The sequence below is a fragment of the Manduca sexta genome, chromosome 27 (genome assembly GCF_014839805.1).
Source record: "Manduca sexta isolate Smith_Timp_Sample1 chromosome 27, JHU_Msex_v1.0, whole genome shotgun sequence".
In the NCBI taxonomy this organism is placed as follows: domain Eukaryota; kingdom Metazoa; phylum Arthropoda; class Insecta; order Lepidoptera; family Sphingidae; genus Manduca; species Manduca sexta.
The window spans coordinates 8,076,394-8,102,067 of record NC_051141.1 but is presented as its reverse complement, the minus strand read 5'-3'; the positions used below and the strand labels follow the sequence as shown (position 1 = coordinate 8,102,067).

Here is a 25,674-nt window from a genome sequence, read left to right as displayed (position 1 = left end):
AAACCGATATAATTTTATTCCTATATCTATATCCGTATCCAGATCCGAAATATTATATCCATTACATCCCTGCTCCCAAGGTATAAGTTGTAAGACTTCGTGAAATCATGCACTATCCTAAGTTTAGTATAGTGTCATTATTATACAGAGCCGACGAAACCAATCTAGAATTTTATTTATGCTTCACCCACACTTCCTTCCCAGCTATCCCCTCCCAACTTTTCTCCAGGACTCTGCAGTCGCTGAGCCGGGGGATACCAGTATCCCATCCGCGGGTCTCCCGCGGTGTTGACTGGGGGGTCCAATACGCAAAAAAAACCAAAGACATCCTTTGTACACAACCCCAAATACTTTGCCATTACATACACGTTTATAAGGCTAAAATAAAATATTTGGCAGTTACGTGACATTGAGAATAAAAAAGTAAGTAGGTACATGGTGGTGCATGATATGATTAATAATGTTAGCACTAACTTCTGTTTCTTGAGTTAAAATATCGGTAAATGATCATTTAGACATAAGGAACAAATCGCCAAAATACAGCACAGTTTTCGTACGGTCTAGTTAAATCCCAAACATTCTCATACATCACTTTCAGCCTATAATCCACATAAAAGACGAGGAGTACATGTAGTTACACAGTCCATTATAAATGAAACATTGAGGCACATGATTTAAGAAAATTTTATTGGTTAAAATATTATATTTATATTACAAAACATTCGCCGTGTTTAGCTTGATACATTAGTAATCAATTGAAACTTACCTATTGTGTCGCGTCAAAGACATAAAACAACGGGTCAGTCACTTAGTGGTGCCTTTTCTTAGGGTCACACAATGAAGGAGGAACCCTTACACGGGTGTCTCTTGATATGTTTCACCCCGCTTCGGACGACCGCTACAAAATGTAAACATCTCATTATGTCACAGTGAGCCGGCAAAATTATATCACAGACAACGAAACAAGTTCGCAGTGCATAGATTATCGGATAATACGGCATATACTTATCTTAAAAGTACTTCATAGTGTACACCAACAGAAGTTTCTTGCAGTAATAGTAATGATATCAAAAGACAAAGTGGACTTGTAACTACATGTGACACACCTGGTACACATCACATTCAAACGCTCTGGCAAACAACCACCGACAGACCACACTTGTATTATACTCATATAACATTTCGCAATTGCATCATTTCCATAAGACAAATATAATAACCACGGATACATATCGAGTTTAAAAACATACGATGAGACGTTTAATTACTGTGAATCAATCAAACAGATCATGACCATAGCGCACTATCCATACCTGAACACTATAGAAGGGACCGACGATGTGGACTGTAGTGTCGTGGTCCTGTTGCTGCGAGCCCTGCTGCTGTTGCGATTGTTCGGGCAGTTTGATCAACGAGCCGGTCACGCGCTGCAGTTCGCGCACGTTTTGCCCGCCCTTGCCGATAATGCGGCCCACTTGAGACGATGCCACCACGATCTCCACGGTTAGCCGTACATCATCAGAGCCAGACATAAAACCTTCTTCCCTCATCTTCTCGAAAATGAGATACTGCGCCTTTAAACATAAATATTAATTTGTTAAATATGTCAATTACAAACTAATTTACTAAGCACATTGAATCGGCAGTCATCGCGGGGAATTCTATGGTGTAGGTCAATGAAAATGTACCTTCCATTGAGCCTCAGGGCTTCCAACGATGGTGACCTTGCGTTCCTGCTGAGGGTTCTGGTTCTCGCCTTGCTTGTCCTGCTCCAGAGGAGCGATTTTGACCGAAGCATTGCTGAATCTGATGATGTTGCGAATATGGGAACCCTTTGTACCAATGATTGCCCCCACTGCATTATTCGGGATGTACAAATACGTAGTTTCCTGGAAGGACATAAATTGTTCATTTATTATATCAAAACATATAGTGGGTTTATAATATATTAGTTATTACTGAGAATGAGGGCGAAGAAGAAGTATATAAAATGAACATACAAATTCCAAGCGGCACTGCAAGTGTATCTCGTCTGATTTACAGAACCATCTTTTGACAAACGACTGAAGCTCGTATTTATATATACAATATTTCTATTATAAGAATATATTTATTATATGATATTTCTATTATAGAAATATTTTTGTCGAAACCGCGTCATGCTTTAGTATTCAATTGTATTCTCGTTGAAGTTATTAGCATAATAAAACAGATTAAAACCGGTTAACAGAAAACAGTTACAGTCTTTAATTCACCTAACGCACATAACAGGCTGTAACAGATTTATTCTGGGACTAATATACACGAAGAAGCTAACTTGTGCACACTCACTCATTCATAACTACTCATACAAACTTGACTGAACGCACGAAACGCAAGTTTTATTTTTTTATTACTAGAGTAAAAAAAAATACGAAGACTCCAGTATCAAATTATAAAATCACGCTCGTCATTTAGTATTCTGGCTATGAGCAATAGTTGGTGATTTAGAGACTCCAGTAGGCATAGGGTAGAATATCCGAGAATGTACTGTGTATGTGACCTTATTCAACTACAAACCTTAAGGCGATACCTCAAGGTCCATTTTCATACATTTTGTTTCAAATTTAATATGACGAAATTTTAAAGGCCGAAATATCCATGATTATTAATTATTTTTACGTTTTTCTTTCAACTGCGAGAACTAATCACTAACTAGACGTGAATTTAAATTCTTTACTTGCCAATACTTGTTTAGTTACCCAGATTAAAGGTGAAACAAAATGTATGAAAATGGACCTTGAGGTATCGCCTTAACTTGGATTTTAAGATGATCTAACTTAATGTAGTCTGTTCCGATTGATTTTCAATTAACGGCGTTACTTAATTAATTAATCTTATTTTTTTAAAATATACACGAATTTCACTTTGTAAAGATTATTATGAGATACACTATAATATTTGCAACCGAATGAATAATAAAGGAACTCTCAAAGAATCCATTTCGGCGAACGAATACGAAACGTACGTACATCCATTACGGCAGGCTGGAATAATTTTGGCGTCAAGATTTTGACACCTTGATAACTTTATCAAGTTGAGCGTTGTACATTTTACCGAGCTATAATTCATAGATATTTATTTACCTGTGAGTCACCAGCACCCTGCTGAGCACCCTGGCCAGCCATTGGTGCATACATAGGCGGTGGGAAAGGCGGAGTGGCGCCGCAGAAGGCGCGCCCCGTCGACAGCATGGCCATCGGGTGTAGTCCCGGGAACATAATACTTTGCGGCGCCAGCACCTGTGGGATATTAATTAAAACGTACAGTACTATACAAACATTATATTTTCGAATATGTTTTAACACGCTGTTGTATGTTTTTAGTCCATTTGACTATGAAAAGAAAAGCAAACAAGGAATTATTATTTTATGATTAGCAGACTCATTAGTGATGAATCACTAGGGATTAATTACCTTCAAAACGGGCACACGCTAAAATGCGAAACTACGAACCAAACTACATTATTAATATATCATATAACTAGCACAGTAATTTCATAGTATGTATTATTTAGTGTAGTGTCTTATTTGCACTTTAAAAATTATAAATACAAAAGTTTGTAAAAATGTTTGGTTGCTCACTGTGTAGCAATTTACTTCTGTAAACTCAAGAAATAGCTGAATACAGGTAAAATTTAGCACATGGATAAACCATGTGCTGGATTACCATATATACCATATTTTCTCAGTAATTTACTCCTGCGGGAAATAATCGAATTTTATATTGTGAGTTCTTAAATAGTTTCATACAGGTCGCGCCAATATGAACGGCTATAGTGATGTGAGATAGACATTTGGCGCAGGCGATACTGTAAGCAATGCCTTGTGTACAATAAAATGACTTCTCCGAAATCAATATCAAAATTGTAAGAATATTTGGTGACCACTAAGTTATTATCATTAAATCGCATGTCCGCGTGCATAACAGCGGTGACTACAAAATGGGCCATGTATCCCCCCACTGTGATTTGACTTCATCCTCTCAGCATTTTTTTCTCTCTTGTGAAACCAATGATTACTTTATCTATTTCCAAAGAATTGAAGTATAGGGTGCTTATAAGATTATTCCTTTTTTAAAGGGACGTAACGCAAAGAATAATTAAACTGCTTTAGATACTTTACAGGCGATGGTGATCATGTATATTCACTTATGACCAATACCCGAACATGAATTATAAAGATTTTTTAATTATTACTACTTTTCTTAAAAGTATTCGTATGAGGTAAATTAACGTCTAAGTATTTCAAGTCAGTAGAGGATACTATATGCCAAAATAGATTAGTTCTGCCGATACATTTTGACACACACTCTTATGACTACACGATTAATTATTTGAAATTCATACGCGCGCAATGTTCATGCCTTCGTAATTGAATACCAAATTTGTTAACTTACGAGGCCTGTACAATTTTTATTTTAAAACATTACTTAAACGAAACTATAACGAAAATATTCGTGTTTAGGATACAGGTGCTATTTACGCGTATAAAAATTTAAAAATATACTTCATGTGACCAGTGGCCAGATACCAGGAAATAGTCCGAACTGCTAGGATTTTTTAAAGCTTCTTGGAAAGCAGTCTAGAATATAATAGCCAAAGCACGTTGGTTATGCTAAATATAAAATTTAAGAGGCCCCGTATTCTAAACTACTTTTAAAATCATTGCCTCATGGATATTACCGCCACCCACCCCTGTTATTTTTAACTGATGTATATACTGTACAGTACACAAGTGACTATATTCAGCGTTTTAGTTTTACAAAGTTGTAATTACTATAATACAATTATACTTCTGAGTAAACATTAGGTTAATAGTCGGCCAGCCTTGGTTGGAAATACATTTATTTGACAAGGTATTGTAAACGAATGTCTATTATAGCGTCACTGTCCTTAAAGCACTCAGAACCATTAAAACACTCAAAATATGTGTATTTTTGAGTTTTACGTAATAAATGACTACAATCATTTTCATTGTTGCGTTAATCCTACAATTTACATAAAAAATCAGCACAAGACAGTCTTAAACGGCTTGGGAAGTTTTAACTTCCTCGTTTATTTTACGATTTTTTCCAGAACAAATTATATGAGAAATACCCAGACATTATAAGCCTGGACATAAGAAACTAATACAGGACCATCTTTATACGAATCCTAACACTAAGGGGCCATAGTCATTTATATCATATTTTGTTAATTACTAACACCTACACAAAACTTTGCTATGTTAGCCATTACATTAGCAGACCCATCGATCGATCGAATATTGTGTTTCTGTTACGCGGTTAAAATAGAATTGGCCGATTATAAAGTAATGTTCTTGCGCTTAGCCGGGAACAAAAATGTAAAATACCTACAATATATAAAATAAACGCTGCGATTGCAACCATAATGGCTCAAATTTGTTTTGACGGTTAACGTATTTTAATATGGCAGACTATTGTCAGCTTGAAATAAGTACATATTTTGTTGTTTCAATCAGAAATCAAGAAGTAATATTTCCTGTTAATGAAGAAACCAAGTTTCAAGAAATACTATTTAGTTTAATATGTTTTGCTATAATTATATACAATGATTGTTTAAATATCAGTGAACTGACAATACTCAAACTGGATTTAATAGAAAATAATGAATAATAGCTATAGCGAGAATTTTATATACAAATGAGCACTCTCATAAACCTATTAATCCTCATAGACCTAATAAAGCATATGGTTACTTGAGGCATCATGCACTTGATTATAGGCAAAAGGTGGAAAATTATGGCGATTAATTAAAAAGGTAAATGATAATATTTTGACCAGGATAAAACACAAAAGGGAAATATATCGTCATCTGATTCTTATAATCACCTGCAGATCACTTTCGTAGCTCTGGCGCAACTTAGAGGAAATTTGCGACTCTGCTTTGGCCATGTTTTCAATGGTTCCCTTTACGGTTATGATCCGTTCCAAGTTGAAGCTGCTGATATCATTGATTGAAGATACTGTGATCTTTGTTTCAGTTTCTTGCATAATTCTTTTGATGGTGTTGCCGCCCTTGCCGATGATGCGGCCAATTAAGTTATTGTGCGCCAAAATCTTCAAGCAGATCTCACTAAAATAGACAAAAGATGACATTGTTAGTGGCCATATTTATCATCAAATTATTGTTATAATTTTTCCTTGTGAGTATGAGGTAAGTATTATTTACCCTTTGTTGGTGTTGTTGGCCTCTTGTTGCATCACTTCGAGTATTCTCTTGCAAGCATTGGTACAATTTTCCGGGTTGCCATAAATAGTGATAGCCTTCTCAAGCGAACCGACGTTGTCCTTGCGGTGGACATCTACACGAGCGCGGCTCTGCTGCGTGATCAGACGGATGGTGCTGCCCTGGCGGCCGATGATGGCGCCGACCATGTCGCTCTGTACCAGCAGACGCAGTGGGAAGTCCGTGGGGCGCGAGCCGCCGCCCGGAGCGCCGCCGCCACCCCGGCCGCCACCGGGACGTCCCCGCCGCCCGCCTCGAGTGTTTTGCTCCGCAGCCTCCACTTTAATGCGACAACCCTCAAGTTCTATCCCGTTTAGACCATTAATGGCCCTGAAACAATAAAATATATCTTTGAATAAAAGATTCTTTCATTATATTATTTCACCACATGAATTTTGGTTATCCGAGTAATCACTGGCGTATTCAAAGTAACCGCCTTACAAACAAAACAAATTCAAACTGTGAAGGACAGAACTATTTTCACATGCTTTAGACTTAAGAAGAGGAGATTTCGGCATAGGCACTTAAGTTAACAGTTAAGCGTGAACCACACAGATGACATACAAAGTGTAAGAGGAAGAAGATAAGAAGCCATCCCAAGCATACCAGCGGAAAATGGAAACAAAGAAGATTTTTCCGAATTCTGACGCATCATGTACGCCAAACTGTCAACAATACTCACTGCTGTGCCTGATCCGGGTTCTCGAACGTGATGAACACCGCTTGGGTGTTAACATCGCGGGAATTCGCTTTGTCGCATTGCTGCACATTCCCGTATTGTGTGAGCAGTGGCTCGATGTTCTCGAACCGGGCATGCATGGGCAGCCCACTGATGAGTACCTTTGGTGATCGGCTGCGAGAAGCGACATTAGGACTTGATATTTTACTCATTATATTTGTTTTACACTACCTAACGAAAGTATCAATACACCATTTTAGTACAACCAGTTTACGAAATACCAATAATATAATAACATTGCTGAACATTTTCTGAACCCATCTCCTGTAAACGTAACGAATTTTAATTCAAGATATTACAACTTTTCCAAGAAAAATATGAATCTCAATATACTGTTTATTTTTTTTAAATTAGATTTGAACTTCTCGATAGCATATCATAGTGTACAGATAACGGGAGCCCCGCGATTAAATAACAATAGATTTTACAACAGGTTTATAAATAAAATTATTCTGAAGTGTAAAAAATTGATAGAAATAAAATAACAGTATTACATAAGCTTTTCTGTTTTATTTTGTTCGTGTGTTTATGCGCTTCCATATCACTGGTTGTAATATAGCTATCGTCAACCTATTCCTTGCATTTGCACGAGAGTTACAGTAGGTGGTGCGCGTGTAGTAGTACCAGCAAATACTGATTAAATGTGTCTGCCAGTACCGTTGAAGTACTGAGATGTTAAGAACAGAGTTTTAGTAAGATATTATTACTTGTTATTAGAAACTATTAAATGAATACAAAATTATCGAAATCAAGATAAATTTCTTCTGCGGAAGCAACGCGCCGAATACCAGTTAGTGTGAAATACAATATACATAGAATGCAATTAATTTATAAGACAAATTTGTATTATGTACTATGTTTTACATACCACTAGGTGTGATGTATTCATTTATATAAATACATATTAAAGTAGAAATAACGTGGTAAATAGACATGTTCTTATACTCTGCACCATCAATAAGTTGACTCCACTGCGGTAGTGCCCCTGTCTCATAAAAAACCCACGGAAGCTTATTGCGTAAAGTAGGAGAATGGGCAATTGACATGAAAACTTTTTGTAAATAATTGATGACAATCGATCACTCTTCTTATGATAATAAAAAAAAGATTTATATCGTTTTCATGAATTGGAATCATTGATATTCCACTATATTTCAATTTCAAAGAAAATGTAATAAAATTAATAAATAAGGAACGAATTATACTTAAGGAATTACATTGGTGATTACAAATTATGAATAGCAACTAGAATATATTACAACTCTGAATATTATCAGTGTTAGGTGCCTTAACAGGACGCGATATTCGGAATAATTACAGTCCGTATTGTGATGAGTAGTAGTAAATTACATCTGCCACACGACTATAGCTTTTTACTATGTGATGGCCATTAAGACAATCGCAGCAATAAAGATGAATGCCATTGTATTCAATATCGAACATGCAATTGATTCCGATAGGCATTGCTATATTGTACGCTTTGATTTTACATTTCCATTTATTAACTCCATTAGCTATGTATACAGAAACGTAACTTCACAAAAAAAATCATTCAATGATTGTTATCAATTCTTGAATATCAATAAATATTGTGCAAACTTGTGGTTGGCGGTTTATCTTCACTATAACGCGAAACAACTGTTAATTATTATCATGCGTTGAGGTAAGCTCACACGATAACGTCAATCTTGTTGCATATTATGTTTTTTTCTATGTCCTTTCATATGTTTATGTAAAACGCTTATAGCTTTATAATTTAGAAGTGTGTCAAAATATATATTCGCCTACAAACAATAAATTATTGCAAATTCGTTTGGTATAAATTATGGTAAGAAGAAATGTTCAGTTTATTTGTAAGTACATTTAGACAGTATGCAAATATTTTTTTCATCATAAACGCAGATAATTATAAATATTAGAGGAGCGGGTTAGTCGGTAGAGATACTGATATATGTGTCCACAACAAATCGACACACAGTACACAGTGCATATCATCGGTTACAAAATGGCGGTGCGGCCGGAGATGACATCATCGCGTCCTCGTCACTACGCCCGCGGCCTGCCAGACGCTCCGCTCTGCCTCCCTCCCCCTCCAACGCTTAGCTCGCGCGCCATTCACAACGGCCGTTCCGTTGCACCCGTTCGATGCATGACCCCTCGTAGCGAGTGTAAATCCACCTATCTACTTACTATGTCACACTCGCCAGATACCAACATCGGTAAATTATATACACGCCGCGCTTACACTTCACAGAACATGAAATGTTAAATGCGTAGACATAGGTAGTTTAATTATAAGTTGAGAGATGCAAATTAATTATTTAATGAGATTAGATTCATGATCTATTTAAATAATTGCTGAATGTAGTATTTTTACTAGATTACGATTTTGTTAGGTGTATCACTTTATCTACTGTGTTATAAAAAGCTGGATAGATTTGATTTATTTGTTTATACGCTAACTAATCTTTAGACCTACATCTCCCAAATCCCAATTCGTAAAAAATATTTTACTAATACATTTTGTTTTATTTTAAACAAAAACAAATATAACAAAATGTATTAGTAACCTAACTTATATAATAAAATGTATCGCATGCTACTTTAATTTACAGTCACATCGGCAATGGTCATACGGCAAATATTTGCGGTCTCCACAAATTACTGTACCTAAAAACCTCTTCTTATTTTTGCTTGAGAAGACAGGAAGCTTATTTGATATTGTGACAATATAGTTGTTGCATCTGCTTAGATATTCTCTCGTTAAAATGAGATAATTACGTTACGATATCATAATAATTCTCTATAAGATTCCAGATACCTGTCACCCGCAAAACGCAACATTTGCTTCAGAATTTAGCGGACTATGGTTACCATCTTTATGTGTATTTTACTCATATCAGACATTTTAGAATATATTACCAAATTTAAAATGTAACGAAAAGGGGACGCATTTATATTGTTGTGACGTCATAAAAAATTATGATGCGAAGAAACAAAGAGAGGAATCCATTATTGCACTACGTGCCTATTCATACACTTTGCAATATTTGAATATCAATTTTATTGCTGATTTCACAAAAAAATCTATTTCTTATTATTTGCCATTATAATCAATTGTTAAAATCGAACATACTAGAGTTTGGGTCATATTGAATACTTTAGCGAATGTGGGTATGTGTAAATCTTACTTCTTACTTAGTCAATACGAAAATGTGATGTTTGTTAGAAATAAACGAAGAAAACAGCTGAACATATATGTCCTGAATTAACATATAGGCTATCAGATTGCCTAAAAATATGGCGCTGCCATTTTCAATTTGTCACAACTAGATTAATCGTTAAACAGAATAATATTCTATTAATTATTAATGAATTCGCTAAAAAAAATCAAAGTCAAAGTCACAAATTGTCAAAAGCGCAAAATTTAAATAATTATTCGAATGTTTCCAATTTACCGAGCGATTTTCTTAAAAACTTTAAAAAAATTATAATATCGAGGAACATGGCAGACGGGATTTATTTTTGTTTATTATTATTTGAACGAAAAGTTGACAACCCTACTCCGTGAATTGCCGCACGGGGCCGTGCTATAGCAAAATTTCCTATGAGCAGGGTTGTGGACGCTCCGTCCGGTGAACGTTTTCTCAGAGACGTTGTCGGCCAATGTAGGGTCTGATATAAACAGCCCCACGGAAATAACGCAAATGGCATCCGCACGGTTTCCGCCGTGTCTGAATGAGCAAGTAAATGTGTATTGACCAAAATATTTTTTCTAAGCGTGCTGATTAAATATGCAACAACTATGAATAGCGCCAACAGGTGGCTTTTGTGAAAATATTACGAAGTATTGTGTAAAATATTTTAAATAATAGAATTTTGCCTTTAACCGACCTTGAAAGTCAAAAACTAGGAAAGTTGATTATGTTTCATAATGACGGGCTTTTAAATGTAAATCCAAAATTCCATGCAACAGGACTTACATCCGCTGTTAGGTAGTAGACTAGGTAGCTAGGTTGGACGTTAACAGTCGAGCATGGAAGCATAAGTATAGTGCAAAAAACATTAATTTTATTATTATTCCTATTTTATGTTTGTATTTTCACCTTTGATGTACAATAATAAATAATTGAAATATATTTTATTTATTCTACTTTTGAATACAAATTTGATCCTTCTTGTAATGTATCCATCTTTGTATGTACGTCCTTTCGTTTATTTGTAGTCACAATAGTCACATTTCACTAGCGGGTAAAACTTCATAACAATCAAATAGCACGTGCACAATACACAGAATAAACAGATGAGGGAAGCTACGCTTACGTTAAACGCTGCGACCTGCGACTGACAACAGTTCAGTGGGAGAAGTTACTAAATCTATAATTAGTGTTTTTTGTATAAATACGGGTAGAAATGTATAAATAAATGATAAAACTAAACTAGCACACCGCTTGCTAACATTAAGTGACACTAGATTGCCCATTAACAGTAACAATACCAGCAAATACAATGAATTAAGATGATAGAGGACATTGCGCCGGTTTCGCGACCAGCCAGTAAACGACTACTTGCCTGAATAGCATTTTTAATAATAAAATACACTAATTTTACTTTTAGAAATAAAAATCAATAGTATTATTTTTACGTTAAGTATATGAATAGTTGCTGCATAATATTTAACAACATGAGACCAAAAGCTTAGTCTAAAATAAAAATTGTATGCTTAATTTACGTGTGGACTGAGACATTGGAATGCAAGTAAAATATTAAAAACGTTAGGCGCGGGGCATTCAAAGATAAATGTTGTTACCTAATTAATATACATTTTATTTTTGTGTTAATTTCAATTGTTTATAGTTTTTAAATATTTTTTTTTACCTTGTATTAACTAAAACGCGGTGGGAATACTGAAATGCATATTTGTTAGAAAGCGCCTATGTAGTCGTCTGACTCGCAAAATCTTATTTTATTTTGCTTATTCTGTTTTTAATATTTAGTATATGGTTGTAAAAAGTATGGTTGAGTCGTAAAACCCCTAACGATGCAAATGTATAATTAATGACCTCATGTTTATGCATAAAACTCAGTCCAATTCAACTTATGAAAAGTGGTCGCTAACTGAGATAGTTCACAAGTATGTTCGATGGCAATTTGCGACCACGAAGACTCGAGTTAAGAAAATGTCATGTCCACAAATTAAAATGAGTTGTTTAAGTAGTTATGTTGAGAAGTCAACCACAAAATTCCTAATATATTTTTCTGATTTTATTCGTATAATAAAAAAATCAAGTGATGATTAAGTAAATATTATTTGATATTGAATTATGTTTAATGTAAATAAAAAAAAAGTATTATATCGAATGATTAAAATAGTGGTCACAATTGGCCGCTAACCGGTGTAATGACCCTAATTTAAAATCAATTCCGCAAAGTAGTACTTAAATGTTTACAATTTCTTAAATGTACATAAAGCTAACTAAAGTAAGTAACAATAATATAAATTTGTTATTTAATGAAAAGGGGTGTAAACTATCATAGACGCGGTCTATGTTTCAGAAGATAGCCCTTTAGCAACCGTTCCGAAATCCATACCGTGGTGCTGTGGGCGGGGCTTTAGCCGCTGACGTTTCACCAATTTACGCATTATCTAGATAACGCGGGCAATGACATTACTCTATATAACAATTATTATCCTTTGTTAAATTAAAAGTAATTTTAAGTATAAATTAGTCGTTATTATATGTACAAGGTCTGGAGTTCTGTTTACAATGAAATTTAATGTACTTGAGAAATACGTATACATATTGAAATGCAAATTATTAAAGAAAACTGGAGTTATAAGTATCGAGGTGCTTACGCCATTGGAGCAGCGTGTTCATAATGTTGCGGTCATTCCACCCTCAATCAATATCGTCCATATCGATTGGGAGTCAATAGACTAGAGGACTTATTTAAAGTATCTATTTTTAAACATCTGATTGTATTTTCTTGGTACGTAAGTAAACCCTTCGAATACGTTTTAATATATTGAAAATGCGTTATTTATTTTACGAAACTGTATGTTTTGCTATGCATATTATTTTTTATTATGCATATTTACTATGAATTTTTTATGCATTTTAAGTCTTTATTTATGGTACTATCTCATTGCACAGAATAATTAAATTTATTATTTAATTATTTAAGGTTCCTAATAAAATAATTGAAGAAATAAAACTGATAAAAATGTGATAAAGTTGTCTCTACATAGTTTTAATTGACCTAGGTATGTATCATATAGTATATTCGTTTTATTTGTTAAATAGATTCTCAGTTTGTAATTATATCCGGCCTCGGATTTAACACTCGATATAGTAAAAAAAATAGTATTACAATCAGCTCAACGCGATCGCTTATACAAGTCTGACGAGTACATAAGCATTTTATCAAAACTGCCTCTGTAGGCAGTCGACCGGCGCGTTCTATGCCAATGATTCATGGAACTGTGCCGCGCAGCGCGTCACTGCCCGGCGCCTCGCCGCCATTTTATTTTACACACCACGTGTTCATGTGCATTCAATTTATTGACCCATCATAAATATTGTTCAATATTTTCGAATACAGGTAACTGAATTAGAGTTAGAACAATGATACAAGTGTACAAAATCGATACTAACTCACATAGGTCACAACTCCATGAATACATAGTAAAACTAGGCGTACACGACCTACCTGTAGGTACTGATTAAGCACCATACCTGCGGTATTTCGCCATTACGTGTGCCATAAGCCGGTTGTGAAATGTAACACAGCACGCGCCCGCTGAAGTTGCTCACCAACGCAGTCAATTGCACCACTTTGTTAGAGAATAGTTGCACCAAAGAACAATTCCCGTCAAGATTAGTAACATCAAGGGTGACTTGCTTACAGAGATTTGTCAAAGTGACAGTACTTATTGGGTAATTAATATAAAAAATGCCACATTCGCACAAGAGCAGTAGTGCAACTACGAGTGTTGCCGTGTGACTGAAGTTCGAGCGAACAGTGAACCGAGCTGAGTAGTACCGGGTGTGCGGCGGACGCGAGTTGCGACGCGGGTTCGGTACGGACTTGCAATGCAAAACGACCTCTGCCGCGCGACTGCTGCCCGCCACCCACCACCCACCACCAGCCCGTCGCACACATACTCCTACTGATAAAACCTATAATCCATTCACTAGTCGCAATTAATCTCGTCCTTTTTGCAAACTAACGTCAGTAAACCATTCATACACTAAGTTGTACGTTAATCGTCGATAGTAGTAAGGGTATTAAAAACATTTGTTTTCAATAGATGAAACCGTAAAGAAATAGTCTAATTTTTTAATATTCTGGTAACAACTTATCGCAATCTTGTAAGTTAACAAGATTATAATTTTGAGTAAGAATGCATATTTTATAACTTACAAACAGAATGTTATTTTTATGCTGAATGAAAACAACTTGAAAAATAGAAAGTATTGTTGCTTATGATAAAAAAAAATTACCATCTTGCCATTACTTTGCAGAACAGAGCTTTTTCGAAATCAACATTTTTATAGCTTAAGTTGACCTAAATAAATTTAAGATATTATAATGGCTGTTTTTATTACTAGTAGTAGTACGCGTAGTACTATGACAAATAAAATAACATTATACTGATGTCTAAAAGTCAGTCAGTCTTGGAATTATTTTTATTAAGTAAAAGAGAATGAAAGTCAATGGCCTACTACCTCCCAAACGTAATTACAATACAAACAGCGTTGTATATATACTAGTATAGTAATATTATTCCCTAGACCCTACCTTATGTAAATTATATACAGAAAAAGATAATATATTTTTCTTTCTTGTTTTGAACGGTGTTTTGAAGCAAGATACAAAAAATACGTTTTCTTACATTAAATATTCTATTGTCTTTTGTTTTAACCCAGTCTGAAAGATGAAGAGAATGAGAAAAATTTACCCTATGTAATGTGTTATTATTACTATTGGAACTTATTATCGCGTTTTATATTTACCAAAGACTACCGAAGCGCTTAGTAGTTATCCGAATAACATTGTTGCTTCACAACTACTCTGATACACGTAGGCTAATTAGGCGCCAGCGTCTCACCCCGAACGGCACTACACAATAGCATGTCCTCGTCTATACACTTTCGACGATAGACTGCATTGTTTTAGACCGTCGTCATAGATTAAATTTTATGGCCGAACTTAAAGTGTTGTTTCGTCTGATGTCGTCACCGATATAAACGTATCTATTTAGAAATGCTTTAATTATAAAATGTGTAAAGCTTATGTAACTTTTATTATTATTGTTATTAAATCTAATTGATACCATAATGTTATAGAGCTGAAGCTTGTGCACAAGAGGAAGGTTCTTCATAAATTAAGCCAGTGTCGTAAAGCTTAAGGTTATAGCTTAAGGTCTAATTTAATACGACGAAATTTTAAAGACCGAAATATCCATGCATATGAATTATTTTTACGTTTTTCTTTCAACTGCGAGAACTAATCACTAACTAGACGTGAATTTAAATTCTTTACTTGTCAATACTTGTTTAGTTACCCAGATTAAAGGTGAAACAAAATGTATGAAAAATGGACCTTAAGCTATAACCTTAATCATTCAAAAAAGCCAGTCGCAGTTTGGATAAGTTTTAGTACGAAATTCAATCGTCCGAACTCGCGAAAGAATTATAAATATAAGTAAATAAATCTTCCATGGAAGAAGCCACAGACTGGGCATAATATCGTGCGTTTATGCGCATACAGTCGCGTCGTTCGACATGAGGATTGTTTTGCTGGTGATTTATTATATTATACTGATTCGTGCGGAACAGTATTAAAAATTATGTCTTATTACGTAATACATGTTATGTATTTAATTTGTCGCTACGTTTCACTTGGACAGAGGAAGGACATAAAACGCATCCAGTTTACATTCGGTCTCGTTGTGCCCTACGTCCAGATTTGCAAATAAGCCCCCAAACGAACAATTTTGCGCAAACTGTAGCGTGTACGGTATACCAGTAGTGATATTATTTGGCATTAGCCAAGCATGCAAGGCAAACACTAACGTGTGTAGAACTCTTGGCGTAGGCCTTATCACAGTAGTCGTTGTCGGTCACCATCACTTGTCTCACACATAATAAAAAGTAATCAAGCAAATCAGCGCAAAAGACCTTCACAAAACTAGCCGCTTGCATTGATTTTGTACAAACATGTCAAACGTCTAGAACCAGGGAAAGCAATCTAGTCCATATTTTACTAGACAAAGTCTCATACATATTTGTATGAGATCTTGCGAGATTGAGCGGGGAAAGTACTAAGCGAAAGTGAAAAAACTGCCGTTGATGTGCCGCTTTCTGACCTCTCTACGACTAGAAAAAATATTTATATTGACGAGAAGTTACAAAAATCATTGACGGCAATGAAATAGCCCAATAGCTCATTAAAAAATCAATAAATTTGTATTACGCCCGAGGTCTTAAATGTTAACTGTTCCAGTTTGCACATATCTGCCATCCTACGAGTCAGTGGCGGATTTACCAGCAGGCTGAGTAGGCTGGAGCCTAGGGCGGCAGATTTTAGGGGGCGGCAAATTTAGCCCAAAAATTTTTTTTTGTCTTACAGGAATAAAAAATTCATAAATACCTAAATGTTACTAGATTTCACCATTTAATCCCTTATTGTTTATATTGAATCAGGAATAAAATCTAGCAAAAATTATCAAGCTTTAGCAACAATTAGATTTCTTAAGTTACCAAACTTTATTCATTGGAAATTACAAAATTATACCGCCTTAAAAACCACTAAAAACCAAAAAATATTTTAACATTAACTATACATTTTGGAATCGGTGCCTAACAAAAATAACTCCAATGTTGTTAATACCAGTATTTTGCTTACTAGAAATTCGTATGATGCTGTATGTTTGATTACATGGATTAAATTATTTAGAAGCCTAGAAAATTTACTAAACAGAATACTTAAATTTTATTAGTTTAGAACATTAACTGGACAGGTTTAGAATGAATGTACGATAATAATAATATAGATAATTTTAAAAACAATGATTCATTTTTTAGGCTTTTGATTCTAAAATATGTTTAGTCCGTGTAGGGCATCGAAATACAGAGGTCAGAAGGAGCGGCAAAATTTAAACAGCCTACTTGCAGCAAATGTTAATGTGTTAATCAGTCACTGCTACGAGGATAGGTGTACTCGTAGAAAGAGCATTCGGCCGCAGTTTACTTTTAAGTTTGCGAAATTAGGAGCGACTCATCGCGAAATCTCGGCTAGGACTAAAATCGTGTAAGATCGCATTCCCTACACGATAGCACCCATATAGATCAATTTGTCTACGTTTGCGTTGCCTTAAGCTTAAAATATATGTATTTTGCATGTAAAATTGGTCTTAAATATGGACTAGTTGTGAAACAAAATATAAACCATCGGAAACCCACCCCCATTCATAAATTACAAAAAAACTAGAGGGGCCGGCATACACAGTACCGCTACTGGCCGTGTTTTCTGGCATAAATATCACGCATATTGTAAACTCTTCACATTGCTTTGTTTTTTTTTTTTTATACAAACCCTGTTCTTTTAACAATGACAAACAATTTAAGTAATAACATAGAAGTATTTAATAATGAAGTTATAATAAAATATTACGATTCTGCGATAGTTTTTTTTTGTTGGCATGTATGCCCGCGCTTGTGTCTGGAACTGCTAGGCACAAAAAAAAAATATTTTTACATTTTAGTCTGTTTATTAAGGAAGGTCATAGTATGACTTACAACACGCTGCTATAAGACGCGAAACAATTACTATGTATAATAAGACAAGAATGAAGAAAGTACATTTTAACGGGTACGAATAAAGTACGGGCGAGCTATGCGGCGCGGTGCGGGGTGTCGAGGCCGGGAGCGGGTGGCCGCTCTGCGCCCATGGCCCGACGAGAACCGAACATTACCGAGAACAACCGAACTGTAAATGCCAGTCAGTGAGGTACCGTGTTGCGCGGCTCCCTACAATACTCGTACGCACATTCCAGGAGGTGAAAAAGGAGCCTCGAGCTCTATTATCTATCTATTCAAAGAATCTGTTTTCGGGTGATTTAAGACAAGTATAGATAGATATGTTATGATATGTTTTATAACAATCTACTAGTTATTATAATATCTATAATAACGAATCAATCATCATCAATACATCCTTTTGATGTATTGTTAATTAACTCAAATAAGACTTGCTACATTTATTTTCTGTTCTAATTCCAAATCATATCAAAACGTACTAGGTCTATCTGAAAAGTACTTATGCTATAATTTGTGACCCCCACAAAGGTGAAACATTTCCTTTGATTTACATGAAACCATTATGGTAAAGTCAGTTAACTAAAATTGTTTCCAGGCAGCGGACTCCGCCTTTGATCTGCTCAAGTTCATTCACTGTGAATATTTAGATAGCTTAATATGCTGCAATAGTACATAAAATATAAGTTGGGTTGGGAGTTCGAGAAACCTTCAAATTAGTCGCTCAGAGGGCCATTGAGGGCTATATTGTTCCTCTATGAGATCAACCAGGATAAACCAGAAGTTTATAAAATTTCTGCATCAGTAGAAAAAAAGAGTCATCGACATAGCCGAAGTGATTAGCAGGTCAGAAGAACATAACTCGCAGAACTATGAACGGTTAGGGCAAAATATTCTCAATTGGTGTCGATGCACCGCCAAGTTCAGCGTTCAGCGCGCGACCCGATAAAAGTTGAGGCACTTACTGGATGTAGGTAGCGCCTAACAGGTACGTTTGGTAGCCGTTATGTTGACCACACATCCCTCGGCGTTCGTAATACAATAAAGTAATTATGAAATAATTATCTAACAGTTGAAATTAATATTGCAGATTTCTGATATGCCTAAATAAATCCAATGAAAAACAGGTTTGTAAATAATCAAATCTGTAGTGGCATGATGGTGGTAGCGACTGGCGGGTGGCGGCACGTGCGTATCGCATCACAAGAGCTCACACACCTGCCGGCAGGTGTACAGCGGACCGCAACAACTGCATCGTACCCCACATTATATAACTCTTATATACAACTCTGCTTTAGTAACAAACTAAATCACTCGCAAGAAATCTCTTTGCTCATGTAAGTTAAATTGACAATAGAATACGGCGCGAAGACGGAACAAGTGTCGAGCTTTATCATTGACTACACCTTAAATTAAATAAAAAACTATTCAGATAGTTCAATTACTTTATACAATATTATGGTTTACAAGGTGGGGTACTAAGTGTCCCTCTGGCATTGAAAAGCTAATAATAGCGCCTAATACCCTGGTCAGTCGGTCATAATTCACTTAAAAAAAGGATTGTAAGTGCGTAGGCATGCGCATTGCTCAAAAAATAATGTTATCTTGTTTTAAACCCTAATCACCCACCATAATGTACATTGTGTACAATGCAGTTAAGTATTGTCTGTAGCCGAACTAAAAGGATATAAGAATGATGCCCTGCGCACTAGATATTAATAATGCGGCCAAGTCAAGAGGTAATTCTCAAATCGCTGTGATTTCTGTCGCATTGACGTAAGAATATTATTTTGGCTTTCATCGTCATCAAACTATTTAGGCACTGACGCCAAAAAATATTGAATGTGTGGTTGAGCCGCTTGATGTCTCCTCAACGTGAGCTATAGTCGAGGGTAAGCTCTGCATAGAATTACTCATCCGACCTTTTTAGCTTAGTTAGGACTTAGAGAACTTATAGTTCCTGAGATTAGCGCGTTCAAATAAACTCAGCTTTAGCTGTTAACTTCAGCTTTTATATAAATTACAGATAGATAAGTATGGGATCGTAATTTTAGAGTGTGACTTTTGTATTTGTTCGACTTGTACATTCATCTAACGAGTAGCATCTACTTATAAATTGTGAAACAGGCCCGACCCTTTATACTGTGTATCATTATATAGGGTAAGTGGAGGACAGATGGCCACATTGGGGCGACAGGCCACACGCGTCACGTCACGCGTCTGTTCCGTTTAATGGTTTCGCGAAACAGCGGACGGGGCTGGACGGCGACAGTCGACACGACACTGGACAGTTGTAATATTATATAAGTTAATATACGTCACGTAGAGCCGACGCACTATGCGCTCGTCGACGCGGCGCGACACACTGTAGCATATTCTATATTCACTAGTATATTACAAACAGTTCACGTACCGCCAGCGTCGCTTCGCCCACCCGCTCCATCCGCTGACTCCCGACTTATATATTTTAGTAATAAAAAACTATTTTGATGTCAATAAAATATATATTCAAAAGAGTCGTGACGAGATGGTGTAAGATAGCAATTAATCGTAATAGCACAATTATTTAAGTATTTTTCAGGAGACGGCCGCATTAGGCGGCACCGCGCAGGGACGGCTGTGGACGAAGACTGAAGACACTTCCGTCGGACGAAGCCCACAGCCGTCCCAAACGTTCCGAAGAGGGCCGCCGCGGAGTTTTAGTTGGTAAGCCGTGCGTAGGGTGCGTACAGTGTTAGGGACTCGGCACGCTTACCCCAACATAACCGCTCAGTCGCCCCCCAGAGAAGGCTGGGCGGTAGTAATAAGGTATTTTATCCGCGACACAAAAAAAAAGAAAAAAAAATACGCAGGAGATATTACAGTGCACAAGTGTGTGCGCCGCACAGGTGCACTCTCGGTTGATTCACTCTCGTAGTCCGGTGACACGGCAAACCGACATGACTGCAGAAAAATCGTGCGCAGGATCAACGGCCTTACGTGCATTCAGAGGCAATATATAAAAAAAAAAGCTTTTGGACCTTATATGCCTGACATAACAGCATAATAATAAGTTGTTAATACACATTGTTAAGTATATTGACAATCTAGGTGACATTAAATAACAACAAGATTTGTTTCTCTTAATTCAGATGATTCAGATAAAAAAAAGTTAAATTAGGAGATTTAGCATATTCATGTTTTTTTTCCAGAAATAGCATGGCAAAATTCTTCAAAGATATGTATTGCGAGGAAATTGGAGACTTTTCTAAGTCTTGCAGGATATCGCAAACACATTTCAAATTTTTGCGGTCCAAAATAGAACCTATGATAAAAAAAAAACAGCTCAGAATACCCATGTGCAACACCGCCAGCATTGTCGCGCTTTGATGTCAGCTAGAAAAACCGCCAAATGGGGGATTAGCCGGGCAATGCGAACGGAAACTTCAAACACAATGGAAATGACCTGTTTACATTTTCACGTCGGCCAGTTTTATCCCCATGCCCCTCTGGTCGTTGCGGCAGCAATAGGCTGAATGTAAACGCGGTATTAAAATGAGATGGTGGCCAACCCGAGGTAGTCGGCAAATTGGCATGTTCACCTTAATTATTCTCCAAGGGAAATATTTAATATTGAAAAACTCGCATTTAAATGAAAATCCCTACCACTAGACTCAGTTTCTAAGTACTTTTAAAAATACCACGAATCTATGGTTATTTATTAGTTTAAGCTATGCAGGCGATTACGATGTCTCTTTTTGCCCTATCCTATATACTACAGTTGATGCTACGACTAACGGTTGCGCTATGTGCATTGAAACAAAAAAGGTGGATTTCGCTCTTCTTAACATTTTTGAGACTTCTATTTGATTTTGTGGACCTTATCATTAGAAGCGTTATTCTAACTTACCACGCGAAGGTACGAGGTCTTTTCTAAGGGTTTTAAATTTCTTTACAGATATTATCATCAATTTTTAAGCTTACAGAGAGAATTGGAAGATGAATAATTATCACATAAAGTAGCATTAATAATGACCAGTTTCATGTGTAAAATGTTGGTATTGCTTAAAAATTTTATAAGAAAAAAAATATTTTCGTGACTCTTCGCAACACACCGAAAAACCGTCCGAAATTAGCCGAACGCACTCTACTACTTGTTTCCTGTAGATTAGAGATAGTAGTAGAAACGTGTAATCTATCTATGTATGTTTAATATATGTAAACATGTACATAATATATTATAATAAATAGATATATTTTTCTATGTCTGAAACGTAAGGTATTTTAGAAAAAAAAAATATATAAAATACCTACACCTAAATCTGCCTCTACATAACATTATATATTATAATTATTTATAATATGTACTTATATAGCTGTAAGCTACTAGCTAGTTCGGCCTGTAGCGGTTGCTATAACTATGGTAACGTTATTGATCTGAATTCTGAAGTAAGCCACACAAGCAGCGCCACCCCAGCTACTGACAGGGACTAAAGGATGATAGGGGGCGGGTGAAAAGTTTATGAAGATGTTTGCGAGTCTGGATGTTTTTTGTCAATGATCTATAAATATTTTAATGAACTTAGACGTCGATTTGACACTGCAAACGAATTTCGGAGTTTTCTACTATAGAGTGCGCAGAGTAATTTACTAGGGAAGATACTTTTATCCGGCAGCAATACATGGTCAAAATTTTACCCCGAGAAAAGTGTTCCACGTATGTAGGAACCTGGAGACAATTTAACACAGTCCGCGTCATACATATTATAAAATTGTCCCCAAAGTTAGGTTAATATTTCGTTCTCTCCTCTTGCCACTATTGAGTATTTGGTCTAACAATAATTCGTTAAATGGCGAAAGTTATACGATGTGAACTGAATAAGTACTTATATTTAATAAAATTAAAGCACGCGTTATTTTTACATTATTTTTCGCCGCATTAGAAACAAAGAAGGTATGCATCGTGTTTTTCAAGCGTGTCACCAAATTGACACGTTAAAGTTAAGTTACTTAGTAGTTTGTAAAAGTAAACATAGAATCAACTGAACGAACACAGTGGCGGACTATGCCGTGAATTAACATCAATATATATTATGTATAAAGACTACTTTTCTTCCCGGTAAGTACACTATTTCCTCTCATAGAAATATTTCCTACTTCATCTTTTCTAAATAGATGGCGCTGGCATACAGATGGCGCTATGCAACGCTACCTAGGGATTTAAGGGATCGGTAGCGAGAAAGCCTTTTAACGTGGGCGAAACTACAAATACCTAGTACTTATTATAATTTAGACACTACTTATACATAAAAGTGACTCAATTGATTAGCTATCTGCCTAAGTAAATTCTTCAAATCCGTTAGGTATATACTTAAGTATAATATATTATCTAGGGAAGCTATATATTCAGTAATTAGCAGGGTACTCCCTGTGGCTGATGTCGATAAATTTTGTAGGTAGGTAGGCATCGCTTATACTTATACGAATTAAAGCTTTTAGTTATGTTGGTGTGGCGAATAGAGCCTCGTGTTCATTTAGTATTAACAGGCGGGCAACTTGTTGAAGTGTTCCACACAAATTTATTTTTTCGTATTTGTTAAATATAGTTACTTACTATGTAAATAGGCGTGGCCTGTGTACTTTCATAGTTAAAATAACAATGCTACACGATATTATGCTGTGCATCATATTATAGCAACGACGCGCATCTTTGTGTTATGTTAAATATGTAGAGTGTTACGTATGTGTTCACAATTAGCAAGTAGGTACCTATCTACAAAATGGCATTGCTAATGTAGCTGCGGCACGTTAACATATTATATTTTTCATATTATCTTTGGTTGGGATTTCGGTATAAGATCATCACTTATTAATAAAATGTACTCACCTGTGATCGTGGGGGTGATCGTCGTGTTCAAATATTTGATCATGGTCCTCTTGTGATAAATTAAGCTCGCTAAATTGTTGTTCCACTGAGTTGGCCATTTCACTTTAGTATTTGGTTTCAAGTTTATATTAAACGGCGTAAATACAACTATACAAATTATAAACAGTTCGTTGCTTATTATTTATGTAAAATTTAAAACACTATTTTTAAGCGCGGTAGATTTGGTAGAATAAAAGCCAAGGGGCCCGAAGTTTGAAATATTTAGTAGGTAATGTGTAGCGATATATTTGTGGTAATATGCCGCTCTGTTCGCACACGTGTTTGTTTCGTATTCAATGTGTTTATTTTCGTATTACATAATATAAGTAGACAAGGCACCGGGCGGAACGGTACCGAATGCGACTAGTGTCGGCGGCACAACGTGTCGACAAACGGCGTCACCGACCACCGAACGAGCTGCGAGCTGCGAGACGCAAGACGCGAGCGGCGCGGCGGGGTCGTTTCGAATTTGACGGGGAGAAGGGATGGGCGCGAGTGGCACGTGTGCGTAGTGCGTACGGTTCGTCAGCTATCGAGATCACTACTCAACTGAGCTGCCTAACTGATGTGACGTGCGTAACTAAACGAAACGAGCGACGCCGACTCTAGTCGATTCTTCGTGCAACCATTTCGCGCGGATTCTGTTTGAGAATGCGCGCGCTGGGCGTGGCTGAGCCGGGGCCCGCGGGGAGAGCATGCCACACCTTAGTGAAGCGCAAGTATCGATCTTTAACTTTTATCGAAATAAACGTTTACCGCGCACCTTCATAACTTGGCGAGCTTAAATGCCTTATACAAAATAACGTTATACTTATGTATTTGGGCTATGACAAATTTATTTAGGTAATGCCCGTCGTGTACAAAGTCACTTACGTCCAATATTAAAATAATTTAATTTTTCAAAAAGTATAAAATTAACTATATGGAACTCATTAATCAATGTAAAAATACTGAAATTTTAAGCTATAAGTATTACAAATTTATTACTTTCTTTGGCTGAATATTGCTTGTAAGTAATATTATCTTCCTCAACATGTTATTAATTAAAATTAATAATTAAAATAAAAAATTTGAAGGTACCTACTTAACATGTTATTAATTAAAATTAATAACATGTTAAGTAGGTACCTTCAAATAGAGAATTTAAACCAGGATAAAATTATTTTAACACTCGTATTAACGTTTGTACGTTGTGAATAGGTACCACATTTTATCGATTTCGTGATTCTAGGACTTGCTCTTGGAATGTATGTTAATATCAATATATAAGAAATTTAAATTAAGTAAGGACCATAGATCTGTGCAACAAAAAAAAAATGACAACACAGATATTCGAAGCATCAATTTACATTTTAAAAATCTTCCTGGCATTATATTACTAAAGTTTCGGAATAAAGATGCCAATCGATTTCGAATTTTAAAACTCTTGGTCTAATTTTTATTGTTTTTTTTATATAACCCATATAAATGTAACTTCTTTAAAACTTGTGCTTTATTCGTATTTGCGTATGTATTATACATGCTTAGATGAATCTGTCCCACTTAAGGTATTGCACGAATAGTAAATAAATCTTATCGATGACGTAGATATATGATTATTCTTAAGCTCGATATTTCTAGTATTTTCATTAGGCATTGTAGTTTGTATTGTAATGAGTATTTCGTTAAACATTTATTCAATATTTTACAAACTCAGATTAAGTATATAAAACTTTGTATCTTGCAAATACTAAAATATTAAAATTTTATACGATTTGATTTTTAGGAGAGTAGGTACACGGTAAAGCTAGCGCGCTTTGTTTCTATCGATAATAGGTAGCAGATTGCGGTCAATCACTAAAACGCGATAACAGTTCGTGAAGTATATTTGTTACTGGGTCCGTGCGACGGCGCCCCGCGCCCATGCGTTTTCCACAAC

General features: G+C 35.9%; 1 protein-coding gene across 6 annotated transcripts in view; it reads right to left on the bottom strand.

The window, feature by feature from the left end:
- LOC115441152 (insulin-like growth factor 2 mRNA-binding protein 1) overlaps positions 1–25,674 on the bottom strand; it is a 92,346-nt gene that overhangs the window by 7,776 nt on the left and 58,896 nt on the right. Inside the window, exons 1-7 of one of the 6 annotated variants that reach the window (XM_030165795.2) lie at positions 23,718–24,401; positions 6,972–7,142; positions 6,233–6,619; positions 5,893–6,136; positions 3,126–3,281; positions 1,689–1,889; positions 1,314–1,574 (exon numbers count right to left, since the gene is read on the bottom strand). In XM_030165795.2, the coding sequence (XP_030021655.1) occupies positions 1,314–1,574; positions 1,689–1,889; positions 3,126–3,281; positions 5,893–6,136; positions 6,233–6,619; positions 6,972–7,142; positions 23,718–23,815 (1,518 nt within the window). In that variant the 5' untranslated portion in view covers positions 23,816–24,401. Of the gene's footprint in view, positions 1–1,313; positions 1,575–1,688; positions 1,890–3,125; positions 3,282–5,892; positions 6,137–6,232; positions 6,620–6,971; positions 7,143–13,765; positions 14,142–23,717; positions 24,402–25,674 lie in introns of those variants that run through there. The other 5 variants (XM_030165797.2, XM_030165796.2, XM_030165798.2 and 2 more) reach the window with 5 other exon arrangements.